At 40.2% G+C, this 26,845-nt stretch overlaps 1 protein-coding gene across 3 annotated transcripts; it reads left to right on the forward strand.

Annotated features, from left to right (window-relative positions):
- The first annotated feature begins 786 nt into the window (after positions 1-786).
- Positions 787-21,211, forward strand: TMEM52B (transmembrane protein 52B). 3 transcript variants are annotated; one of them, XM_078386686.1, is made up of 7 exons: positions 787-4,400; positions 4,767-4,886; positions 5,240-5,283; positions 6,171-6,209; positions 11,416-11,588; positions 14,783-15,051; positions 17,916-21,211. In XM_078386686.1, exons 2-6 carry the CDS (start codon positions 4,827-4,829, stop codon positions 15,016-15,018), a joined length of 552 nt encoding a protein of 183 aa, XP_078242812.1. In that variant the 5' UTR covers positions 787-4,400; positions 4,767-4,826; the 3' UTR covers positions 15,019-15,051; positions 17,916-21,211. The 3 variants fall into 3 exon arrangements, with proteins under 3 accessions (XP_078242812.1, XP_072847764.2, XP_072847765.2); XM_072991663.2 differs by lacking the exon at positions 17,916-21,211 and having other exon boundaries at positions 14,783-15,312; XM_072991664.2 differs by lacking the exons at positions 4,767-4,886; positions 17,916-21,211 and having other exon boundaries at positions 14,783-15,312.
- The last annotated feature ends 5,634 nt before the right edge of the window (positions 21,212-26,845 follow it).

A 26,845-nucleotide genomic window follows, 5' to 3' on the forward strand; every position in this document is an offset into this window, starting at 1 on the left:
TTATTCACACAGAAGTATCCTGAGAAGATTAATGGCAAGCGTCCATACAGCAGAGGATCAAAGTAGGTACATAGTATAACATACCCTCTCCTGCCCGCTTACCCACAATTCCCCCTTTCTTTTAGTCTACAAAGTAACAAAGTGCTGCACTGACAAGACATGGCCACTTCTTAAATACTGAAGCATCCTAACTGACATAGCGCTGAAGTAGTGACTGTTTTTTAAAGTTTTAAAACAAACACATCTGTTTTAAAGATATGATGAGCTAGGGGTAGGAGTGGGAGTAAAACTGAAGCAACATACCATGTCCAACTCAAAATGTCACCCTCGATGTGATCAGGACACCACTGCCCCAAAGGACCACTAGAGGCAATCACACAGCCCAGAAAAGCAAAGCAAAACAATGCAAATGAAAGCTCTATTGGCCAAACAAAAGGGATCAAATATTTATGGAAAAGACTGTGTCTAACTCACGATTAGGTTTACATTGTGTGATTGATGATAGAAAGATCAAAAATTAGTAGTAAGAACTCTAGCACAAATGGTGGATCAAATATCTGTCTCGTACCCTGAACACAGTCTTGACTACGAAAATAAAACTTTTCCCTTCTCTTCCAGGTCTCGCTCCATCTCTTCTTAAAGATACCTGTGATGGAGCCGTACTACCAATACATGTTCAATAAATGTTTTAGTATACTTTAATTTTTTGTTTGTTTGTCTAATAAATTGTAGTGCTGTTTATTATATTTTATATGCCTTTTTAAAATGTTATACATTGTTTTGTAAATAAATAAATAAATAAATAAATAAATAAATAAATAAATAAATAAATAAATAAATACATACATACATACATACATACATACATACATACATACATACATACATACATACATACATACATACATACATACATACATAGTAGCCCAAAGCAGACTTGCCTAAACAGGAACTCTCTCTCCTGTAAATCTAAAATCCTCATAGTTGTAGCTAGTGGTTCAGCAGGCAGCCAGCCCACAGAGGTTATTAGGCAGGGCAGGAAAGGAAGAGTCAAAATACCCCAGTCCAGGGGCCTTTATTTACCACTTTTGTTTATTTCCCATTTCTCAAGAAGATTTATATATCACTCGTCCGCAGAGCTTCAAGTTTACAAAATGCTTTATCCAATTCTGATTATGAACATTCAGTGTGAAATTAAGAGTGTTAACAGGGCCCCAAATGCAAGGGAAACTATTTTTCGCAATTCTCTACTTTTTCTACCAAATTCAGAATGCAGGTCTCCTTCTTGCGAATCTTGAATAAATCTCAAATACATACATCAGAGTAATATGGGATTGCCTTTTTAAGCTGCTTCTGTATGTGCCATAATGACAGCATGTGCAATTCATGAACAACAAATTATGCGTATGCAGTACCTTCCGAATTGTTTCCATCCTCTGGTTTCCATGTTGAAGGGGGAAAGAGTAACTGGGAATGACTCAGTGCTGCAAGCACTTCATAAGAGATCAGCAGGACATGAATAGCATGATTTCCATTGCCTTCTGGAAGAACAACAAGAAGTAAATCACATTAACAGTGCAATCCAAATCAAAGATGTGCTTACTGTATGGGGAGGGGGAGAATAGGCAGAATCCTTTTCTCCTGTCAGAAAACTCCTTAGGCCAACAGCAGTGCTCTTAGAACTGCAGAGCAGGAAGGGACCCCACAGATCATTGACTCCAGCCCCTGTCAAGGAGGCACCATTGGGGAATTGACCACCCAACCTCTGGCTCCGTAGACAGAGGTACCTAAACTACTGAGCTTCAGCACAGCATCTGTTGGCCTAATATATGCTCAGATGGCTTGCAGACCTCTTGAGTAGTTAGGCCTGCCCTTCAGTCCCAATAAAACTTCATAAAATTAATAAAGAGATAGCAGATATGTGTTGAAGATAGGGTGGCTCAAAAGGATCTTTAGAGCATATGTGTCAAATCATTCTGGCACGAAGTACTGTAATAGACTGATTTTTAAAAACAACAATAACAACAACAACTATTCAACACTCCTTCCAAGTCCTGAGGTTCCTAAAGGCTTCCCCCTGCAGGGCAAAAGGGCGGCCTAGCGGGTGTCATAACCCGAATGGGGCCAATAGGAAGTTTTGAGTTAATTTATATTAAATATTCCCTTTGCTGAATGATGACACAGTGTAACTTCAGGCCAACAGGATTTTGGCTATTGTATAAAAATACTCAGTTGAGGATTTGGTTACACATCAGAGTTCATCTGGATTTGCATTGGATTTAGCATGTTTGAAAGTGATTTAAAAATAGCCGTTTACACGACGTATAGCTAAGTGCGCTTTTTAAAAAAAGGGGGAAACATGATTTCTTGTTCAGAAAGTGAACATACTTTGAACATGTGTTGGGGGCTTGCTTATTTTAATTCAATTATGAACATGATTTATTTTGAATCATTTTTGCATGTGTGCTCGCTTGCTTAAATTCTGTCTGTGGGATTTGTCAAGTATTGGATGCCAGGGTCACAGGTTTCGGGCTGCAGAGTAACCTTGTAATCTTGTTACATATTTTCCCCCTATAGTTAACACTGGTCAAACTGGCTATGCTGATTTTAAAAAAAATTAAAACATTTTAAAATATATATATTAAATTCACACCAAAGCAGAAGTATTTGGCTTTTGTCCCTGTTGCTCATGTAACCTCAATGTGAGAATCAGCCAGTGCGATGGGGAGCAGGCTCAGGTAAAAAAAATGCAAAAGCAGATCCAAGACTATGTGCCAGCAACCAGATCATCTCCCTATAGTGCAGGGGTTTATTTTAATTTTTTCATACAGTCATTTCACTCCGAGAATGCAGAGCCTTGGGAGGGCAAAAGACAAGAAGCTGGAACCCCACGGTGCCAATTTTTAAAAATGTTTAAAAGCCTGTGTAGCCCCTTCAACCAATATACCGCACATCTCACACCTAGATTAAACGTTGTCTGAAGAGGATATACACACCCTGATCACCATAATCACACAATCTCCTCAAAAGGACAAAAAGCTGATCCCACAGTACTCAGCTATCCCACACACTACAACGGAACACAGAGTTCTGTCCGTTGAAGATGCTGGCCATAGAGACTAGTGAAACGTTAGGAAGAAAAACCTTTGGAACACAGCCAAACAGCCTGTAAAACCTACAACAACAATCAGATCCCGGCCATGAAAGCCTTCGAGAACACAGGATGTACACACTTCACCCAAAATTACGTGACTACCATGTGACTTTTAACCAACTTCTGAAACTGTGGTTGAGCTTGATTTATTTCAATAGTGTAATTGTGTGATGAGTTTGGCTATCAAAAGATTAGGTACACAAACTTATAACATTGCCCACATCAGAAACTGTTTTTATGGACTATGTGTTTACTTGCATACTATTCTCATTGATGCAGGAACAACTGAAGGTGGTAGAGGCCTCTTTAAAAAAGAAAAAAGATACTCCCACAAATCTATGGTTGCACACATGTGCTATTTCTAGGGATCCATTTGTTCTGCTTGCTGCCTTTAAAAACCCTGGCAAAGTAATGATTCACCAGCTTAATTGCTGAGATAACATTGTTCTTACAGGGGAAAAACAAGCCCTTTTAGATTCAACACTGGCCATCCTTCTGTAGACATAAGCATTACATGCCCCAAGAGAAGGAGCTATAAGCACTAATATTAATAATAATAATAATAATAATAATAATAATAATAATAATAATAATAATAATAATAATAATAATAATAATAATAATAATAATAATAAGAAGAAGAAGAAGAAGAAGAAGAAGAAGAAGAAGAAGAAGAAGAAGAAGAAGAAGAAGAAGAAGAAGAAGAAGAAGAAGAACAACAACAACAACAACAACAACAACAACAACAACAACAACAACAACAACAACAACTCTGTCCAAAACTCACAAAGTATGGGGTCAATGCATTCTATATCTCAGATAGTGAGTGGCATTTATATGAATATGTACATGCTCAGCTTGTATATATGCATATAGGATAGGCTGGGATGTAATAGGTTATACATGAGGGAAATAGCAGGTAATTTAGAGATGCTGTTAATTTAACAGCTTGAGGGAGAATAGACATAGTTCTGGAAGCAGAAAAACATTAAGGGGGAAAGGGTGGCGGCAGGCTGTGTGGGGACCAACCACTGAAACAGGAGTGGATTGCTATAGATTAACTTTTACGATACCCCTTAGCAATCTGGCAGAAGGGAGACTGTGTGGAGTTAGCAGAGCAGTGGGAAAGACTTCCTGAGGGATTTTTGCAAATATTGCCTTCTGTTCCTGAAAGACCGTGTCATTTGCACAAGGCCGGGGAGTAAGTACAGGTGGAGGAAAAGGAAGAATGGAGCTCTCACCCCAGGTAAGCCTCACTGTCCATCCTAAATTTCTGAAGACTTTCCTAGATTCTCCAGAAGAAACGGCTGGGAGGGAAATTCCTGCTGCTCAGGAAGAGAGACTGGAAGCACTTTTAAATTTCTGTCCAACATTAGTATTTTTTTTTTCCACACTGAGTTTCTGAGGTAAATAGTAGTAGACACTGACAAAGTCCATGCACTGTGTTCATACATTTGTGCAAATCTGGATATATCTGGCCACTTTCAGGGAGGAACATACTGGAAAAAAGAAAGAAAGCCTGGGATGTTTATGGGACAAGAAAGAATCAAAAGTGATGAGAAACTGTTCAATGTGACATTCCAAAACATTTTTTTTCCTGCCCACTACGCAGGCTTGAACTCTGTGCATGATAACCGTGTGTCTGGCAAACTGAGAAAGCATCACATACTGTATGCTGATGGGAAAGTGTACCCGAGTTCTGATCATTTCGATTTTGACATGTCTCTCTCAGGTAAGGCGTACTAGATTTCTTGCACAGACTAGCAAGTACTTGAAGGAAAATGGGAAAACAATGGGAAATGTGAGTTGTGAAATGTGATTTTACATTGACATGTAAATGTAATTATAACATGTGAGGTGTCATTGCAGAAAGGACCCAGATGTTAGGAGAAAATTTAGAAAGCATATACTAGTCATGCAGAGGAGATAGGAGGGTAAAATATTTGACTTAATGGTGATGGTTGTGAGAAAACAATTATTACCATAATATCTATTGAGAAAAAAGGCAAAGATTTGAAAAAGGGATGGGTGGAAGGTGGGAGCATAGGAACGGTGTGCACCACTTTGACTCCGTTTTTTTTGAAGATTCCTCAGGTGAAACTGCAGCAGAGCTGTATGAACACTGACCAGTGAGTACTTGCATTGATTTTAACACTTTTAGAAGAGTAAAATACTAGAGAGAAATGGCGGTGAACAGGTTTTTTTGGTGGGATGTGCTCAATTTCGGTTGCAGATAAATTGGAAAAGCTGGTTGGGTAGCTCAGTGGTTAAGGTATCTGGCTGTGGAGCCAGAGGTTGGTAGTTTAATTCCCCACCGAACCTCCTAAAAAAAAAGAGACAGCCAATGTAGCCATGGACAAGCTGCACAGTCCCAGGGACCCCCCCCCCCAAGAACAAGGGAATGTGAAACCCCTTCTAAGTACTATCTATCTGGAAAACCCTAAAAAGGGTCACTATAAATTGACTTGATGGCATGTAAAATCATAATTGACTTGGACGGGGCTTTGTAGGAGAGTCGGGAGCAACAGACTGGATCCCCACCAGCCAATCAGGGCCAGTTTAGGGATCTCTAGCAGCTGTCCCTCCTCGCTCCCCAGATCACGTGGATCCTGCCATGGCTATTCTGGTGCCCCAAACCCAAGGTGCGACCTCCTCAGCAGCACCTAGGGGTGCCCAGATAAGTCTGCATCCTCATTTTACCATCTAGCCTAATGGCTTTTATTTATAAACCCCTTTGTTTATAAGATCCAGCTTGTGGTTTTTAATTTTGCTGGAAAGTAAGATAGGAAGGTATGGAATAAATCGATAACACCACCAGCCGAACTTTCTTATCCCCTCAAATGCAATTTTTTTAAAAATTTCTCACTGGACTCATTCAATGACTCAGGTGCCAGTGATCAAGTCTGGAGAAATCCAAGTGAAGAGAAATAATGGGATGATACTCATGTTATGTGGAAACCAGTATTTCATTTCTGACATTAACATTTTCTCAAATTAACATTTCCTCCCCTCAAAGCTGCACAAGTATAAGTGGGATCCATCTCTGGTACATTTGGTAAGTACTTTGAGGACATTCTATGAGAGTAACTGTGTCACTTATGATGTTTAGCATGGGAAATTATCTCAATAATTCCAGGCTTGTCCAGGATCAGTCTGCTATTTTTGACAGCAAGGGGCAGGGTTCAGCCAAAAAACATGTAATTCAACAATGAGTGCTCTTTCTTCTTCTTCTTTGACATTAGAAGTCTTCACAATTGATTTATAAATTTTATTTACATACAAAAAGAACAAAAAACATAAAGCAATGAGTCACCCCTCACCCCAGGTGAGATTAATAGAATACATTAATCCATTAATATAACACATTTTTTTCTTTTACAACATTCCATTCATCTTTTAATTTAAATGACCCCTTATCCTTTCCAGAAGTACAAATATTCTTGCCGTGGCTTTTGCCCTTTTCCTTTATTCAATACAACATTATCTCATTAAATCTATTAATCCTGATCTCTTCTTTTTTAAACTTAATTTCAGATGTCAATTTATCATTAATTGAGATTTCATGGTACTATTTGCGTGTCTGAAAAATCAAATTCTTCCTTTTTTTTACTATAAGTAATCAAGCAGCTGTTATATTTATAATCATTTCTTTTTTAGGATTATTTATGGCAGTAATAATGCTGTTCTTGATGTTTCCATTTTAACTTCCAATATTTCTGTAATTTCTTTAAAAACTACCCTCCAAACCATTTGTATTACTTCACAATCCCACCATAAATGCAAGTACTGTATGTACCCAGTTCTTTATTACATTTCCAGCACATCTTGGAGTATTTAGAATCCATTAGAATCTATTTTATTTTATTTTATTTTATTTTATTTTATTTAGTTTGATCAGGGTTAAGTTCCATCTCCACATTGTTTTACAACCATTTTCTTTTATTCTGACTAACATATTTTTAAAAACCCTTCTAATCCATATATATTTTCCATTCCTCTTTATCTATTTTTCCTAAATCTACCTCCATATTATTTAACCCTCCTAACTGATCTGCATCTTCTGTCAATATTCTATAGATATTACCAATTCTCCCTTTTCTCTTTTTTCCATTCATCTCATTCTCGATATTCTTTACAATATGTTCAGACTTTGTCAATTGTCTGTCCTTTAGTTACATTTTTCCTCCTCCTTTCAACCATAGTTACAGTTGTATTAAATTTAACCAATTTAATTTTTCATCTGCAAAAAATCTCTTAATTGATCCTTATTTCTGATTTTATCCTTCCAATCCTCCTATTTATGCATCTGTTTTCTTTTTAATTTGTTAATCAACTCCTTGACCCACATCTTGGAAAATGCTCTAACTCAACTGCTTGTGTTAAAGGGGAGATTCCTGGACATAAAACCTGCCTCCATTCATTTCAGATAGCAAGGATTCCGAATCCTTTTTTAATGATTCTTTCAATGTTCTTTTAATACCAATATGTCTCTTATGGTGACCCAATTCGTATAATCCCTGTAATTCAATGTCACTCCATATTAATTCAGTACCTTGTACTATAATATCCCGAATGATTTTCAATTGATTCGCTCCATAATAATTAGCAATATTTGGTAATCCCAATTCTTCTTTTTTTGCTGACAGATACAAAATCTTTTTGTTTATCCTAGCTTTCTTTCCTCCAATACATAATTCATTTATTATCTCTTGCATTTCTTTTAATTTCAGTTCTGAAAACAAAGGGAATCATTCAAAACAAAACAAAAGTTAAATTGTGGTAATATTTTCATTTTGCAAAGCACAATCCCGCAAAACCAGGATAACTTCAGTCTTTCATAGTACTCTAACTTACCTTTTAACTCTTTCTTTATTCTTTCCAAGTTTACTTTCTTCAAATCTTGTATATTTTTTGTGAGATCTATACCCAAATATCTGATATTTTAGTCACTTTGAATTCAAAGTTATCTTTCATTTTTTTCTACTTACTCTCTAGAATAATATATAATTACAATATATAATCAACATCATTTCAGATTTGTTCCAATTTATTAATAATCCACTTAATCCCCACATTCCTTTACATGTATTTGGATTCTTCCTATAACTCCTTCTGGATTTTCTACCATCAGCAAAGTGTGATCTCCAAATAAACTTATTTTAGTTTTATGCTGAAATCTAATTCCTTTAATTAAATAATCTCTACTTATGGTATTAGCCAATACTTCCATTATTAAAAAAAATATTGGGGATAGAGGACATCCTTGTCTGGTTCCGCAACTTAGGTTCATTATATTAGTGACACCATTATTTATCATTACCAACGCTTCATTTCCTGAATATAAATTTCTAATGAGTGTATTAAATTAATTAAAGACATCTATCTGAAGGAGGTATAGAAGAGCAGTAGGATCCCTTTATCCTCTTTATCCATTGGATCACTATTTATTTATTTATTTATTTATTTATTTATTTATTTATTTATTTATTTATTTATTTATTTATTTATTTAGTTAGTTAGTTAGTTAGTTATCTATCTATCTATCTATCTATCTATCTATCTATCTATCTATCTATCTATCTGTCTGTCTGTCTGTCTGTCTGTCTGTCTTTCTATCTATCTGTCTATTTATTTATTTATATCCCACCTATCTGGTCAATAGGACAACTCTAGGCGGCTTACAAAATCCTAATACAAAATCATAATACATAATACAATCATAATACTATCCACTGATTTGCTTATCCACAGACTGAAAATATTAAAAGACAAAATCTGGAAAAACTATTTTATATGTATTACCAGAACTGGCCACTAGAGGGAGTCAGTGCTATGAATAGTTATTAGTGAAGAATACATAACATGGTCTCTTTCACCCTCTAGTGGCCAATTCTGGTAATGCATGTGAAAAAATCCTGGTTTCTTTCTTTCTTTCTTTCTGTCTGTCTGTCTGTCTGTCTGTCTGTCTGTCTGTCTGTCTGTCTGTCTATCTATCTATCTATCTATCTATCTATCTATCTATCTATCATTATTATCCGTGGTTTTCAGTATCCGGGGGAGTGGTCTGGAATCAATCCCCAGTGAATATGAGGAGGGTCCTACTATACTGTATATGAATACTAGGAAGCACTTTCGTCAATCTACACTGGCATTTATCCTTTTAGGATAACTTAGGATGAGACTATCTGCTAACTCTCTACATGCTTGGGCCACAGTGGCATCTACAGTAGAATGTATCACCCAGGCAGGCATTTTGTACAGCCTTGCTTCTACAGTGGAAGCTTTCCCTTTTAATATTTACATATTTTGTACATATGGTATAATGCAGTTGTCAGATCTCCTGAGGATCAGACTTGGAGATGCAGGAGGGGAAGCATGAGACCTGAGAGGAGCGGTTCCTAGCACAGCAGGGAAGAGAGCCTAGTGGAGATGATTTAGAAGAGTCAGCTATGTCAGTTTGTGCTAGCCTATCAGGCAAAAACAAAAGAAAGATTTTTTTTTTTAAAAGAAAGAAAATGTGGCACCTTGTGTGCTATATTTTAATGTGAGCTTTTGGTTTTCCCATTTTCTCTGCTCCCCTCAATGTCTTTCATGCTCTGACTCAGCCACAGCCAGGCTGTTTCCCTGACTCACCAGGTGTTATCCTCTACACCGTCTGAGGGAAAACCAATAAAAATATTGCTATTTTTCTTTGCCCTAAGATTTTCACATTTCAGCTCAGATCCTGAAACATGGGAATCATGGTGGTGGTGGTAGTGGTCCCAATCCTTCTACCGCTCCAACTCTATAAAATTTTTGTGTTTGAGCTAAGTGGAAAACTTTGATTACTGCTCAGTTTTTTTTTGTTTTGTTTTGTTTATTTTTTGTCTTGCACATTTCTGTCTTCAATTTAGAGTTTTAAATTACTTAGATCTGGTTCCAAAACACATTTGAAACTGGTAGGCGTTTTTTGTTTGTTTGTTTGTTTGTTTTTGCATGTCAATAAAACACGGTACCCCAAAAATAATTTTTGATGGAATCTTCTGTATGCTGACATGAAGAATTGTTCCACGGCTGATCTTATTCTGAGGCTGAGTGAGGTGCTTGCTTCAAGTGCTGTGAGGCAACAAGTGGCAAATTCACCATTCTTGTCAAGTAGAGCTCTTGCCCCTATGGAAAGTTCTCACTGCACTCTACAACTCCCCAGAACCATCTATGTCTGGTGGGCTTCAGCTGCAGCTGCAGCTCCTTTCCTGTTGAAGAGGAGAAGAAGGAAGAACTCCAGTGTTGTTAACACATAGTATAGCTGTGCCTTTCTCTTTGTTCAGTTTGGTGCCAGGCTCTGAAGGGTCAGGGGAGTCCGGGCATTAGGGACTGAGTGACCAGCAAACATACAAACAAATTTCCAAATTTCCTGTCCCACCATGCTTGGGAATCAAGGACTTTTCGGCATATAGCACTGAACTGAATATAAAGCAAACCAGCGCTATGCAGGTGGTGGCTTCTGACAATGGTGAAGGTGGACTGCTGTATCCCTCTTCTTTTTTGTTCTTCTCCTTAGGAGGAACGTGCCACACGTTTGTCCTCTTCTTGAACGAGTCCACACGTTTGTCCTCTTCTGGGGAGGACAGAAGGGCCCAATCATGGCACAACATGGGTTGAAGGGACAGCAGTTTTCCTCCTGCCCTAAGCAGTGGGAGAGCTTGAACCACCAGTAAGGGCTTCTCTGCAGCGCTTTCTGAAAGCACATCAGTAACATGGATGAGATGTTGGCAAAAGCAAAGGGGGGAAAGAAAAGAAAAGAAAGCAAAATATTTGGCACTTTAAAGACTTTAAAGGTTTGTTTCAGCATCAGTTTTCAAGATCCAGAACCCCTTCTTCAGACACGAGAAGTGTGAGAGCACGTCCCCTATTAGCACGCCCCCATGATTCTCCATTCTGAGAGTCCTGCTTACCTTGCAGATACCTTACAAACAGCTCAAAGTGATGCCTCCGGGCAGAAAGGCCTAAATTAGAAGGCTCTGAGGTTAGCAAGATCAAGCTCCACAGAAAGAAAGCTCCCAGCTAGCCCTGGGGCAGGAACACGAAACGTGTTCCATGTGTCCCAATTCCAGGATCAAGTTAAATCGGAATAAGAAACAGATGAAGTGGGAGAAATCTGTGCGTCTTTAGTTCTCTGGTCACACTTCATGGGATACCTACAGAGAAAATAAATAAATAAATAAATACATGGAAAGGTAAAATGTGACAGCTTTGACTTTTCCTTTCCCTTCCCTTCCGAGGCTTGTGGTTGCCATTGGTGGTCTCCTCCTTTTCTGCATCCTCGTCTCTTTTTGCGTGAAGTGCTGCTGCCTGAATTGCCAGCCGGCAGGGCAGGACACTTGCCCCCCGCCCTATGAGGTCACAGTCATTGCATTTGATCAGGACAACAGCACACTCCAAAGCACCATCACATGTGAGTACTGTAGAAGGAGAGAAATGAGGAAGTGTGGGGGGGGAATCAATAGGCAACGCTAGTGCAACCGGGGACGTGTTGTAAGTGGAACCAGTCAGAGTGAGGCAGCCATCAGGTTAAAAGTGTCAGGAAAGGCAGCAAATTGTTAGCGGCTGAATATGTTGTTCTTGTATTTTAATCCTGATGGGGGTGGGGAGATATCCTTGAGGGGTCTTCTTATTCTGTACCCTAATACCTTGGCTAGCTTTTGGTACCATGCCTCTAGATCATTTGCTGTCTGCCTCACACAACAGAGTATCTTGGGTTGGCCCTAGTTATAAGATTTAATTCCAACATCTTTTCATTTCTGTGTGAATCCCCCTTTGAATAGATAAGAGTTACGGGAGGGATCCTGCTCCCACGTCCCATCGAATTTTGGCATAAAAACGGCAATGACACAACACAGCTGTCAGAATAACTGGGGATGCTTCACTGTGTGTGTGTGTGGGGGGGAAGCATCTGACTTGCTCGTATAATTTTCCAGTAGGACTAGAGATGGGAAGGGCTGGAAAAAACCCCAGAAAAAATGGGAAAAAAACATTTCCCCCCAAAAATTCACACCTTACCATCTTGGATTTATACTGCATGTTTATTGGTTTAACTGTATTTAAATTTGTAATGCCGCCCAGAGTAGACTATACCAGAAAGATTTGGATATCCCCGATAACACAGATAGTGTGGTTACTGATCTTGAGCCAGACATCCTGGAGAGTGAAGTCAAGTGGGCCTTAGAAAGCCTGTCTAACAACAAGGCCAGTGGAGGTGATGGCATTCCAGTGGAACTATTTAAAATCTTAAAAGATGACGCTGTTAAGGTGGCACATTCAATATGCCAGCAAGTATGGAAAACTCAACAGTGGCCAGAGGACTGGAAAAGATCAGTCTACATACCAATCCCAAAGAAGGGCAGTGTCAAAGAATGCTCCAACTACCGGACAATTGCACTCATTTCACACGCTAGCAAGGTTATGCTCAAAATCATACAAGGTAGGCTTCAGCAGCATGTGGACCGAGAACTCCCAGAAGTACAAGCTGGATTTCGAAGGGGCAGAGGAACTCGAGACCAAATTGCTAACATGCACTGGATTATGGAGAAAGCCAGAGAGTACCAGAAAAACATATACGGTACTTCTACTTCATTGACTATGCAAAAGCCTTTGACTGTGTCGACCACAACAAATTATGGCAAGTCCTTAAAGAAATGGGAGTGACTGACCACCTTATCTATCTCCTTAGAAAACTATATGTGGGACAGGAAGCAACAGTTAGAACTGGATACGGAAACACTGATTGGTTCAAAATTGGGAAAGGAGTACGACAAGGCTGTATATTGTCCCCCTGCTTTTTTAACTTATATGCAGAATGCATCATGCGAAAGGCCAGACTGGAGGAATCCCAAACAGGAATTAAGATTGCTGGAAGAAATATCAACAACCTCAGATATGCAGATGATACCACTCTGATGGCAGAAAGTGAGGAGGAATTAAGGAACCTCTTAACGAGGGTGAAAGAGGAGAGCTCAAAAAATGGTCTGAAGCTCAACATCAAAAAAACTAAGATCATGGCCACTGGCCCCATCACGTCTTGGCAAATAGAAGGGGAAGATATGGAGGTAGTGACAGATTTTACTTTCTTGGGCTCCATGATCACTGCAGATGGTGACAGCAGCCCTGAAATTAAAAGACGCCTTCTTCTTGGGAGGAAAGCGATGACAAACCTCAACAGCATCTTAAAAAGCAGAGACATCACCTTGCCAACAAAAGTCCGAATAGTCAAAGCTATGTTTTTTCCTGTAGTGATGTACGGAAGTGAGAGCTGGACCATAAAGAAAGCTGACCGCCGAAGAATTGATGCTTTTGAATTGTGATGCTGGAGGAAACTCTTGAGAGTCCGCTGGACTGCAAGGAGAACAAACCTATCAATTCTAAAGGAAATCAACCCTGAGTGCTCACTGGAAGGACAGATCCTGAAGTTGAGGCTCCAATACTTTGGCCATCTCATGAGAGAGAAGACTCCATGGAAAAGACCCTGATGTTGGGAAAGTGTGAAGGCAACAGGAGAAGGGGACGACAGAGGATGACAGATGGTTGGACAGTGTCATTGAAGCAACCAACATGAGTTTGGCCCAGCTCTGGGAGGCAGTGGAAAACAGGACGGCCTGGCGTGCTCTGGTCCATGGGGTCACGAAGAGTAGGACACGACTAAATGACTAAACAACAACAACCAGAGTAGACCTTTGGTCTAGATGGGTGGGGTAGAAATCCAAATAAATAAATAAATAAATAAATAAATAAATAAATAAATAAATAAATAAATAAATAAATAAATAAATAAATAAATAAATAAATAAATAAACGAACGAAGGAAGGAAGGAAGGAAGGAAGGAAGGAAGGAAGGAAGGAAGGAAGGAAGGAAGGAAGAAAGAAAGAAAGAAAGAAAGAAAGAAAGAAAGAAAGAAAGAAAGAAAGAAAGAAAGAAAGAAAGAAAGAAAGAAAGAAAGATGTTTTTGTGGGGGTTTTCTGGAAAAATTGGAAAAAATATGGAATGTGGAATATGTTGTTTTACAATGCCAAATAATATGTCCATGACATGGTATTCAAACTATATAACATGAAGACCTTAATGAAAGTTTTCTGAGACTTTATGTGTTTAATTTCTCTCTACAAATAAACATTTCTGAAAATTTCCATGTTTTTCAGGAAAAAAAGTAGGGAAAAATATTTTTCCCCAGAAAAAAATTGTAAATTTTACATCTCTACTGTAGGACTCTATGCATTTTTATTGTGGGGTGATGCATGCACTCAAATACGGGGACAGTGCACTCATTTTACCACAAGCAACTTTTTAGAAAAGAAGTGCCAGAACCAGGTCCTTGCCCTTTAGAAGACACATGACAATTCCTCTATCTCCAGTTTTGGAAAGCATTATTTTATAGCTTGTAGTAGTATTTCTTCGCTATTTTAGGCACCTGTAACATGGCTTTTATTTGAAAATTAGAAATGCACTTATAAATGCACTCTACAAATGGTGGTGAGTATCCTTGCACAACTGACTGACTGCTTGTGCAAGTACCAATTAAAGCACATGAATGATTATCTTATGTCACTCACTACTGCTTCTGGGTTCTAAGACACTTCTGGTTTTTCTCTCTTCAGCCCTGCATTCAGTTTTTGGACCAGCTGCCAGGACGATACTAGCAGTAGCTCATGCGCACAATGCTGTGCATCACCCTGCAGGAATGGAGTCACCTCCCATTTATGAGGAGGCCATACATATGAGTAGATTCACAGTAGCAAGAAGTGGAGAAAGAGCTCCTGATTTAGAACCAGTACCGGAGGAGAAACAGACCATAGAGGAAGAAAAAGAAAATCCACAAGCAACAGACCCATGAAGCCAAGGAGGAAACTGAGTCAGGCAACAACAGGTTACTACTATCTAGCAAAGAGTTAACATCCAGGGAGAGACTCAGAAGCATACTCTGAGAGGCGAATGAATGAAATGATTTCAAATTGTTCTCTTTCGGTTACGAGAGAGAGAGTGAGTGAGTGAGTGAGTGAGTGAGTGAGTGAGTGAGTGAGTGAGTGAGTGAGTGAGTGAGTGTGTGTGTGTGTGTGTGTGTGTGTGTGTGTGTGTGTGTGAGAGAGAGAGAGAGAGAGAGAGAGAGAGAGAGAGAGAGAGAGAGAAAGAGAGAGAGAGAGAGACTGTTTTTTAAGGACAAAATTCCCAAATTTTATACTACTAGAAATAGGTTGCATACAAAGTACGCCATACATGACTGTAGCAATATGGAAATGTATGAAGGAATAGGCACATGTATTTCACACATAAAGAAAGCAGACCGCCGAAGAATTGATGCCTTTGAATTGTGGTGCTGGAGGAGGCTCTTGAGAATCCCCTGGACTGCAAGGAGAACAAACCTATCAGTTCTAAAGGAAATCAACCCTGAGTGCTCACTGGAAGGACAGATCCTGAAGCTGAGGCTCCAATACTTTGGCCATCTCATGAGAAGAGAAGACTCCCTGGAAAAGACCCTGATGTTGGGAAAGTGTGAAGGCAAGAGGAGAAGGGGACGACCGAGGATGAGATGGCTGGACAGTGTCTGCGAAGCAACCAACATGAATCTGACACAACTCCGGGAGGCAGTGGAAGACAGGAGGGCCTGGCGTGCTCTGGTCCATGGGGTCACGAAGAGTCGGACACGACTAAACGACTAAACGAAAACAATTTCACATAATATTGTAACTATTGTATGCATTTGATCTTCTTTATCTCTAAAAAGATATTCAAAGATGCATAATTTTGATTCCGAAGGCCCCGCAGAACATTCCGTCAAGGTCATTTCATAACCATGGTTTCAGTTGCCACTCTTCAACTATCAGCATGATTGTATTTCCAATCACTATGCAAGGGAGTGGAAGCTTAACAGTAATGAAAGCTGGCGGGGGGGGGGGGGGAGACACACACACCACGAATTCCTTTAAAAGATGCTGCTGTGGGAGATATTTGTGGATACGCTGGACAAGAAGAAAGAGGAACAAGTGGACCCTAGATCAAATTAACCCTGAACTTTGGCTGGAAGCAAAAACGATTAAAATGAGGTTCTCCTACTTTGGGCACAACCTAGGCAATAATGCTAGGAAAAGTCAAAGGTGACTTGAAATGAGGAAGACCAAATATAAGGTGGAATGACTTCATGAAGCTCAGTAGGGCTGTTGACGACAGGATATTTTGGAGATTGACAACAGAATCATCATAACTCAAAAGGTGACTTTATGGCACATAACAACAATAATGGAGAAATCCAGAGGTTCTGCGATACTGCACAGAAATTTTGAAACCATATAAAACAGATTTGGGGGGGGTGTAGAAAAATGGGTCCCCCCATTTTTACAGTTTATCCCCAGGCTTTCCCATCTCTAGGCAAGATGCAATCCCAGCGACAGATGTAAAATTTCCAACAATTTTGAAACCACATAAAACATATTTTTTGGAGGGAAGGGGGGAAAAACAGGTTCCCCCTCTCCCATTTTTCTAGTTTTTTTTTTTTTCCAAAGCTGTTTTATATGGCTTCAAAAATTTCCAGAAATTTTACATCTGTCTATGAGTACTCACAATTTCTCAAACTGTTCCCTGTGACTGGAGTTTTGTTCTTATTTTGTGAGGGCCGATGTGGAGAGAACCACTCTCTCATGCTGTGCCTACAATTTAAAATGGTTTTCTCTGGAGAACTTTGGACTGTGAAAGGGGGAAACAAGGAAACAGACATGAAAAACAAGGGATGCTATTATTTTGATTTTGATTTATCCTTGGATGAATTTAACTAGAGTTATTGGATGAGACAATGAATGTCATTTTAATATTAAAAGCCCTTTTGTATTCCTTTCAATTTTCTGAGTTGTATGAACATACATTTCCTCACAGAGATGCAGTTTGGTTAGGTATTTCAGTCTATGTTCCAATGTAATACTCATTTTATGGTACAGTATTCTGATGTGTGGAAGCCTGCTTTCCTCCTCTACACAGCATTTTCATATCAAAGAACAATTACGCAGGCAAAACATTCAGGGAGAAATTGTCAAGAATTTGGTAAAAGGGGTTAATAGGTTTCAGTTGCCCTGTGAAATTTAGACCTATTGGCTTGTCCCTGAGAACAGTGGCTGGAAAGGAAGATGAAAGATTTCCCTGCTAACTGGGAGCCATTTTGCAGTGGAGTTTTATCTGGAGGGAAAAAATACATCCAACATCATAAACCACTTTTCTTTCAGTACCATGTTGATTAAATGAAAACTGGTTTCAGCTGAACAGCAGGAAGTAGGGAGGAGCAAAGTGAATGAAGCAACTTTGAGAAAATTTACTCCCTTCTGGAAGGTTCAGGGTATTTGAAAATCTGATTGGTGGTATACGCTTGAAAAGTCTAGAAAGGTGGATGACGGTATGAAAATGACATAAAGAATTTAGTTAGTTGGATTTGGCTTCTCTGAGGAAAGTGATGCTCATTTGCTGTCTTGATATTTAGTTGGCAGTCTGCATATGCTCTGGAATATGATTTATTATGTTTCAATCCAGCTATGCTGGATTGCAAGTATTAGTATAAGGTAAAGGTAAAGGTTCCCCTCGACATTTAGTCCAGTCACATCCGACTCTAGGGGGCGGTGCTCACCCCCGTCTACAAGCCATAGAGCCAGTGTTTGTCCATAGACAGTTTCCATGGTCACATGGCCAGTGTTACCTTCCCACCGTGGTGGTACCTATTTATCTACTTGCATTTACGTGCTTTCAAACTTCTAGGTTGGCAGGAACTGGGACAAGTGACAGGAGCTCACTCCATCGCATGGATTCAATCTAACGACTGCTGGTCTTCTGACCCTGCAGCACAGAGGCTTCTGCAGTTTAACCCGCAGCACCACCACATCCCCTTGCTAAGGTCCTAGCATGTCAGAAAAGGGATGGAATACCCTTCTTGCTTATCGTGCTCCTGATTACCATCAAATTATCTGGGCTGAGAAGCCCTTGCTGTTTCTCTCAATCAGGCATGTCTCCTGTAATATTTTTGTGGACTGGAAATATGTCTGGCTTCCCTTCTGACGGACAGCTATGGTGAAAGATGCAGCATGGATTCAAGGCTCAGGCTAAAAGATGGGGTTGCAAGACAAGACACAACACAGCACAATGTCTGGCAAAATACACATATGCTGGAAAGCTTAGACAACTAAATATATAAAATCCCCGATGAGAGGAAAAAACACAAGGACAGCAGATGGTGATACCAAACAATTATTGAAACAACTGTGCGGAAGCCTGTTTCTCTTCCCTAGGCAACATTGTCACATCCAAGAGAACTTATGCAGACAAAGCATTTGACAAACTAATCAGGTTGAAAGCTGATCCTGTTCCAGACCTGCAATCTTCAACAGCTCAAACTTAAGCAAAACTAAGACTGGCATCTGGCAACTTCCACACTTCCCATCATGCCAACTGCTGAGTGTATCAGCTGGGGCTCATAGAAGTTTGAAACAAAAATGGAGAAGGCTAATTATCTTTAGCATTTCAGCAGTCATTAAAGGCACAAGACTGGGATACAAATCCCAGAAATCTTGTATGTAAGCTTACTGCAGATGCAATGTGGAAGCAATTTTATCTTCTCACTTACTTAAAGGGTTATGATTGCATACTGTCAAATTCTGTGGGATTTTCTGTAGGTGCAAAACAGATGGATTTGCTTTTTCTTTTTTCTGATCGCATAATGCAAAGGCCAATTTGAATCAGTCCAGCTCTTTTTGCTCCCGATGTGACTTTTCTCTCTTTCTTTCTGCCACTGGGTGCTTCTGCTTTTTTCAAAGTGAAACAGTTTAAACAAACTTTTTCCCCATGTGCTCAGTTGTTTAATTCTTCAAAAGGATGGTGTATGTGAATGCGGATGGTATTTGGGAAGTGTACTAAGCTGGGCGTGATGTTCTGGCCAGCAGGAACGCCCACCTCCATGATCATTATCTCTAATTATCTGTGAAGATTCTCAGATAACCTTATCCCGGTGAGGTTATCTGGAAGATGAGTCAAGGCAACTGGACTTCTTTCTTGTTAGTTTGAAACGTCTTGCTACTCCTCCAAGTAGGTAGCTTCTTCAGTTTGAGAAGAGTTGGTATATCCTCCACATTGGTTACACTTTCCCCTGACCTGAAGAGGCTGATTAGATGGGCAAAGGACATGTGTGTGTGAGTGAGTGAAAATCCCACTTCTGCAGTCCTTCTCTACCCATTGCCAAGGGTCGTTAACACTCATTAGCAGTGGTCTTTCTGGTGAGTGTGGTCCTGATCTTTCTTAGATAAATCTGTCTCCCATTTATCTTGCTGCCCTTTCATCCCTCCCCTGGAAAGATCAGGACCACACCCACCAGAAAGACCACTGCTAATGAGTGTTAACGACCTATGAAAATGGGTGGAGAAAGACTGCAGAAGTGGGATTTTCACTCACCCCTTCTGTCCTTTGTCCATCTAACAAGCCTATTCAGACCAGGGGGAAATGAAACCAACATGGAGGATATATCAGGAGTCTCCTATCAATTCTTCACAGACTGAAGAAGCTACTTGGATGAGTAGCGAAACATTTCAGCCTAATAAGAAAGAAGTCCAGTTGCCAGGACTCAACTTCCAGTTCTCCCTAGTTGTTCTGAAGAGGACTTTTAAAAAATTTATAAACCAAATTATTGAGTTCAGTACCAGATCATCTTATCTCTACTTTGACATACTAACTGAGCATGAGATCACCTCTGCACAGACAAAGAAAGATAAAAAATCAATATGGAATTTAAAAAATCTGTGACGAATGACAGTAAACGGCTATGTTTCTGTGGTATGTATGTGTTTGCACATTATGGAGAACTTTGGAAAACTGTCCCTTTTCCCTAATGGAGTGCGACACTGTAAATAGCCCACTGGCTTTACCATGAATGGCAAAAAGGAGAGCCAGGGATTGGGAGAAGGTGGGATCAAAGGAAGGGAGCCTGTGGTCTGTGGCACAGGTCACATTGCATTGGATTGAAGGGCCACTGTGGACACTGGCACCAAAGCAGCTGGCCACATCTGTATGACCACTGTGTGATCACTAAACAGAAGTGTAAACAGGCTGTGAGTCAAGCTGCAGTGTAGCCACAGCCTAAGTTAGAGAGGCAGTGTGGCACCATGGCTAGGACTAAGAAGACCTGGATTCTAATCCCTACTCAGCAATGAAGCTCAGTGGGCGACTCTGCCCTGCCATTCTCTCTGAGCTGCCCTACCTTGCAAGGTAATCATGAGGACAGAATGGGTGAGCCCCAGTCAGCAATCTGGTTGCTACATTTTGGACCCAATGAAGTTTCCTGGAATTCCAGGGCCACGCCCACATTGAGCACATTTCAGTAATCCAGCTGGAATGTAACTAAGGTATGTGTCACTGTGGCCAGATCAGATATCTGAAGAAATGGCCTCAGCTGGTGCACTAGTTTTAACTGTGCAAATGTACTCCTGGCCACCGCCAAAACCTGGGCATCCAGGCTCGGGGATGAATCCAGGAGCACTCCCAAGGTGTGCACCAAGGTTTTCAGAGGGAATGTAACCTCGTCCAGCACAGATTACATCCCTATTCCTTGATCTGTCTTTCAACTTACCAGGAGCACCTCTGTCTTGTCTGGATTAAGTTTCAGGGTGTTTTTTTTCCACCCTCATTCAGTCCATTATTGAAACCAAATAATGATCTACAGCTTCCTCAGATTTAGATGGTAAGGAGAGACAGAGTTGGTGTCATCCACATACTGATGGCACCAAACCCCAAAACTCTTGACAATCTCTCCCAGCAGTTTCATGTAGATTTTAAATACACAGAAGTCAAAACAGAATCCCGAGGGACCTTGTAGGCCAACAATCCAGGTCTTGAACAAGAGTTCCCTCGCACTACCTTCTGAGTTCTCTCCTCCCGGAAGAACTGGAGCCTCTATAGAACAGTGTCTCCAAGTCCAATCACAGAGAGACAGGACAGGAGGATACCACGGTTGATGGTATTGAAAGTTGCTGGGAGGTCTAGCAGAACCAAGAGGGACACACTCCCCTTGTCCTGTTCCTGGCACGTGTCATCCACTAAGGTAATCAGAACAGTCTCCATCTCATAATCAGGCTTGAAGCCAGACTGAAATGGATCTCCATAATCTGTTTCATCTGGGAACCCCTGGAACTGAGAAGGCACAACCCACTCCAACACTTTGCCCAAGAATGGAATATTAGAGACTGGTTGGTAATTATTCAGTACTGTGGGATCTAAGAAAAGCTTCCTCAACAATGGTCTTACTATTGCCTCCTTTAACCATGCTGGGATCCTACTCTGTGGCAAAAAGCCATTCACCACTCCTCCTACCCAATTGAACAGTCCATTACTGGCAGCTTTGATAAGCCATGAAGGACAGGGGTCTAGCAGACATGTGGTAGCCTTCACTTCTCCAAGGGTCTTGTCCACATCATCAGGCTGCAGAAACTGAAACTCACCCACTAGCACAGGGCAAAGAGGGGTCACAGTTACATTCCTAGGACCTGTATCAACTACATACACTCTACAGCATCCAGGTCAGAGTGGATCTGAGCAATTTTGCCTGCAAAGTGTTGTGCAAATTCTTCTCAGCAAACTACAGTATGAGCTTTGAACTCCTTGGATTGAAAGGTGGAATATAAACATAATAAGTATACTCAAGTATTGTCTTTTTCTCCAGAACATGCTTATGACAACTACATAGTATAACAATGAAGGCTCACAATATTCATTTAATTTTTCACTCTGGAAATCTTTGCCTTATGAATGGAGGTGACCAAATGAAAGTGAGGACATGTATCCCGTACCTTTAATACTTTGCTTAAAAGAAGAAATTTAACTAGGCATGGCTTTTAATGCAAACCATAATAGCTGAAATTTCCTTCTCCCAACCGATCCTCTTTTAATCTGGTCACACTACTCATGAAGGCCTAAACCAGTTTGAATGTGTCTTATTGATTTCTCCATATGAACTGTATTTGGCCACTGACCTGTTACTCCTCTATTCAGTTTTAATGTATTCCCCCGCCCCTCTCAACTACATCTCTGGTGCATTTTTGCCTGCCTGCCTGGAACTCCCTAATACTTAAACAATCTCTGTTCATCGTTTTGGTACTGGTGTGTTGATTTGAATCAGGCTGAGACAATATAGGGAGTAGGATTTGGAGAATGCATTCATTAAGCTATGAGTACTACTTTGACCATTTCCTTCTTGTGAGCTATGATTAAATGTTTGGGTCACATGGCTCTTTTTTCCATGCCTGAGGAGAGAATGTGAATGCTGACTTGCAAGTGGCTGCAGCTGCAGTCTTATGTCTCCTTTCTAGGTTTAAATCTCACTGTAATTAGTCCAACTTACTTCTGGAAAAACAAGGCTAACTTTACTCAGACTTTAGCCCTTCATCTAACATTCAACATATGTGTTGTGTTACAACACCCTGCGGGCTGATCCCTCCACTCTGGAAGCACAAAACATGAGCACTTTGTATTTGTTTCCTTTGGGCCCAATCCCACCCGTCAGAACCGGCCAAGCCACTTACCAGGCCCGGCACAACGCCCGTGTCTGTCGTTGTTGTGCCAATCTTGGAAGCAGCCCAGCCAGCCCTTCCCTGCCTCCCTGCATAGCCAACCACTGCGGTGTGGAGGCAGGATGGGGAGTCTCCCTGCTCAGCCAATGAGGGAAACGAATACAACGTGCCCATGTCTAGAAAGCACCATGGGATTATTTCTGACATGAACAAAGAAGAATTGGATACAGTGAAGGATCATCTACCAACTTTGTCAAGAGGCAGTTGCAATTCTCAATGTAATCCAAAGCAGTGGTACAACATTATTATGCTTCTCCCTCAGTTCATGGCTCCTCTTTCTTCAGCAACTCTAAATATATAGTGTCAAAATTATTCCAATATTAAAATATATCACTTTGAGTATCTATTACTAAGGACATCATAGAAGACCTTTTGAATTAGCAGCTTTAATATAAATGTTTAAGGGAAAAATATATAATCCTTTAAACTATTACAGAAATAAAATACAAAAAAGAGGTGATATCTTTATAGACCACTAAAAAAGATCATATGATATATGAGCTTTCATGGATCAAACACCACTTCATCAGACATGTACCAGCATGAAGACCTTAAACTCCAAAATTTCTTGGCAAGACCAATTTAGCCAGGCACGTCTTTCTTAGATGTAAGTTAGGAAATATGCAGGAAGTAGCATGATTGCTGTTTTAGGGTTAAGGCTGAGGCAGCTATGGAATGAATATCACACCCCAATTCTTCAAACAAGGAACAACAGGCCATACGTGCACACACACTTTCCCATTTGACCTTTCTTTGAAATGGATATGTTTCTCCTTGGCTGGGTATGTGTGTGTGTGTGTGAGAGAGAGACAGAGCCTAAGTCCTCCACTTGGGAATTGCAGTAATAATTTAGAAAACACACTAGGTTTGGTCAACTGGGGTCAGATTACAGTCAAAATAATATTACCTAGGAGTTGCAGTTCTGCTCCTCTGATGTTGAGAGTCCATGTGTCTTCTTGATGGTATAGGGGGGCGGTGGCTCTTTCTTGGTATATTTTGAAAGTTATATTTAAAAATAATTAGTTAAAGTTTTAATTCAATCGTTAGCTACAATTATAATTAGTTTTAAAAATAAAGCCACCCTTTACTTTTCAGTATCTCAGAAGCAACTAAAATTGCTCCTGTTTCAGTCACTTTCTTCAAGAACAATTAATGCTACAACCTGCTGCCTTCAGGTACAAAACACTCTCTCCTCCTATCTATCTCATTATCACATCAACACCTACAACAGACCACAAGACAGCAGCACAAAGAGCTTCTTCAGCTTTGTGATAGTCCTCCCCCACCATCTAGGGAAATCACTAAAAGCTGCGGTTAAACTAAAGAAAAAGTAAAGTTTGTCCTCATTAAATCACAATCATAACATATCTTTATTGGAAAAAAGAATAAATTACTTGACCTATCTGTTTATAATTAATTACTTCCAAACTCTGAGCTATTTATTTTTCTTCGCCGGCAATTAACTTGTTGATTAACTTGTTATTACATATGACTGATTTTGATGTACTATAGCTTCTGTGAAATGGCACCTGACCTCACAAATTTTGGTTTCACCCTGTTCAATTGTTTCTTTAATCTGTCTGCCCCAAAACATTGAAAATACTGTTTGAGTCAGTCAAAGCTGGATATACCCAGTTACTTCCGCTAAGTGTTCCCTGGACAACTTGTATTTAATAGTAACACACGGACGAAACGGAGGAAAAAGTCCCTAGGCATTGGGCCACAGATGCAGTTCTTTTCACCTTTGAAGCTGGGTATACACATTCCTTTAACTAAGTACTTCTTGGAAATCTTGTACTTAATATTAATTTGCATATAATATGGGCCTCTGGGCCTGAAAACGGAGCAATGAAATAAACAAAAATCCAGAAATAGAGACATATATTTCCAGCTTCAAACAAAAATCACCACCTCAAAGCAACTCAGACATTGCATTGGCACAGAACTAAAGTCAGCCACTTGGTGTCACCCACATTCCACCTTGAAGTAATTTCTCTCCAAAATTCCTGATTCCTTTTCCGACTACTCTAGTTTAAGATAATAATAACCAATAATTATGTGTTACACAGTCATGGAAATTAATTAGTTCATCAACTAATTGAATAGTTTAAGAATTGGCCAACATTTGTCTTTGTTAATTTTAACCAGTTTTTTTAAATGCAAATATTACTATTAAAGTGGGGAAAATAAGAGTTAATCCCTGCATGACCTGTTTGGCAGGTCAGAGATCTACACACAACATGCCCTACAGTGGAAGTAGGATGAGGCCCCTCTCTCTACCCCTTTTGGTTGCGATGCTCCCTGCTCAAACTGTTGGCCACCCCAAACATCGTATTACATCATGCTATTAGTAACAATACAAGTAGGAAAAAAAAAAAACACCCCAAGCCTCCACCTAACAAGCAGTAAGAATAGAGGGTGCTGCCAATTAAAATCCACAGCAATAAAACTAAGGGGGGGGGAGGGAATGGTATAGTTCATGCCAGGTGAAAGACGCAATTAGACTACTAGCTGTGCTGTAACTACATGCTTGAATAACAATGTCCTTGAACTACAAAGTCTCTTATGTCTGGGAAAGAAAGTAGAATTCCATGTGATTTCTAAAGCAGGCAACGATTTCTTTTGGATCACAAAATTTCAGTGCAGCCCAAGGGACAAGATTAACTTAGCGCTCATTTCTGCTGGCCTTCCCATTCAGGATATATATGAAATTCCTCACTGTTGACCAGGACCTCGTAAGACAAGAGTGATGAATCACTAATAACACATTATACAGACTTATCATTTGAGTGTATCACATGCATCATTGATCATATGAGAGACAGGAAGAAACAACTGCTCTTCTAAGGTAAAAATAACAGCTGTCTCATAATGAACATGAACAACATGAGCCCATCATGCTAAAGCTTTCCAGCCTTCAATGGAAATGCTTGCTCTTTGCTGAACACAAAATGTGTCCATAATATTCGTTTGCAACCCTGGAGCAAAATCATTTTCATAATGAACGGCACAGCCATTTCCTCACTATTTCTACATTTTGAAATTAACTGGGAGACAACTAAAACCAACACTATCCACCTCAATTCGAAAGCCAGGAAGGCTGTGATAGAAAGGGCATGAGCTAGAACTGCCACTGTAAGCGTGAATGAAACTAACCAACCAACCAACCAGCTGATTTATAGTTTCAAGGTGAGATGTTTAAGTAGTGTTTTTACCAGTTCCAGGCCCCCATGTTCTCCAGAGTCCTAATCTGTCACTCTGTCCACTACCCAGCACTGGGAACATGGCTAAGCTACCTGCCATTTATCCTCACAACAAACCTATGTGTTAAATTAAGCCAAGAGGCAGAGAATGGCCCAAGATCACTCACTGCAGTTCGTGGCAGAATGAGGATTTGGACGTGGTTCTCCTTGGCCTTAGTTCAACGTAACAAGCCAGGTGAGGGGAACCTGTGGCTCCCCAGATGTTGGTGCACTCCACAGGCGCAACCAGCATGGCCGATGCATTCATAGCCTAACACTGGAGAGGCCACAAGTTCTCTGCCTATGTTTTAGTTCATGTACTATATATTAAAGTCCTTTATGTACCCACTGACTATCTGGAACAAGTGGTCTTCTTACTGAACAAATGGACAGAACATTGGTGGTTCTGGATTTCTGATTTGTATTTCCACATTTTAAAACATTTGAGTGTTTAAAAAAAGAAAAGAAAAGAAGAAGGGCAAACATTAAGTAAAGGGACCTGGACAGTGCTGGATTTATAAGGGAGCAAACCCTGCATTCTCCCATCGAAAGGAATGGCTAGAGAGGGTCTCACAAGAAACAAATGGGGATTGCTCACACACCCCAGCATCTGCTGCCGGAGATAGCCACTTTGCCAAATGGTAAAGCTTAAGGGACAGAGACAGCTTTGGTTTCCTTGGTAGATGACCTGTGCGGGAAATGGATAGGGGATCTGTGTCCCTGTTGGTTTTGCTGGACCTCTCAGCAGCTTTTGATACTATTGACCTCAGTTTCTTCCTGTCCTGTCTCTCTGGAATGGGACTTGGGGGCCCTGTTTCACAGTGGCTCCAGTCCTTCC

The sequence above is a fragment of the Pogona vitticeps genome, chromosome 2, assembly GCF_051106095.1.
Source record: "Pogona vitticeps strain Pit_001003342236 chromosome 2, PviZW2.1, whole genome shotgun sequence".
In the NCBI taxonomy this organism is placed as follows: domain Eukaryota; kingdom Metazoa; phylum Chordata; class Lepidosauria; order Squamata; family Agamidae; genus Pogona; species Pogona vitticeps.

Excerpts from the sequence above, each read along its gene's own strand:
- TMEM52B (XM_078386686.1), top strand. The coding sequence starts at position 4,827 with ATGCTGATGGGAAAGTGTACCCGAGTTCTGATCATTTCGATTTTGACA. Across the intron at positions 4,887-5,239 it reads TTTTGACATGTCTCTCTCAG|ATTCCTCAGGTGAAACTGCA; the intron begins GTAAGGCGTACT and ends TTTTTTTTGAAG. Across the intron at positions 5,284-6,170 it reads AGCTGTATGAACACTGACCA|CTGCACAAGTATAAGTGGGA; the intron begins GTGAGTACTTGC and ends CTCCCCTCAAAG.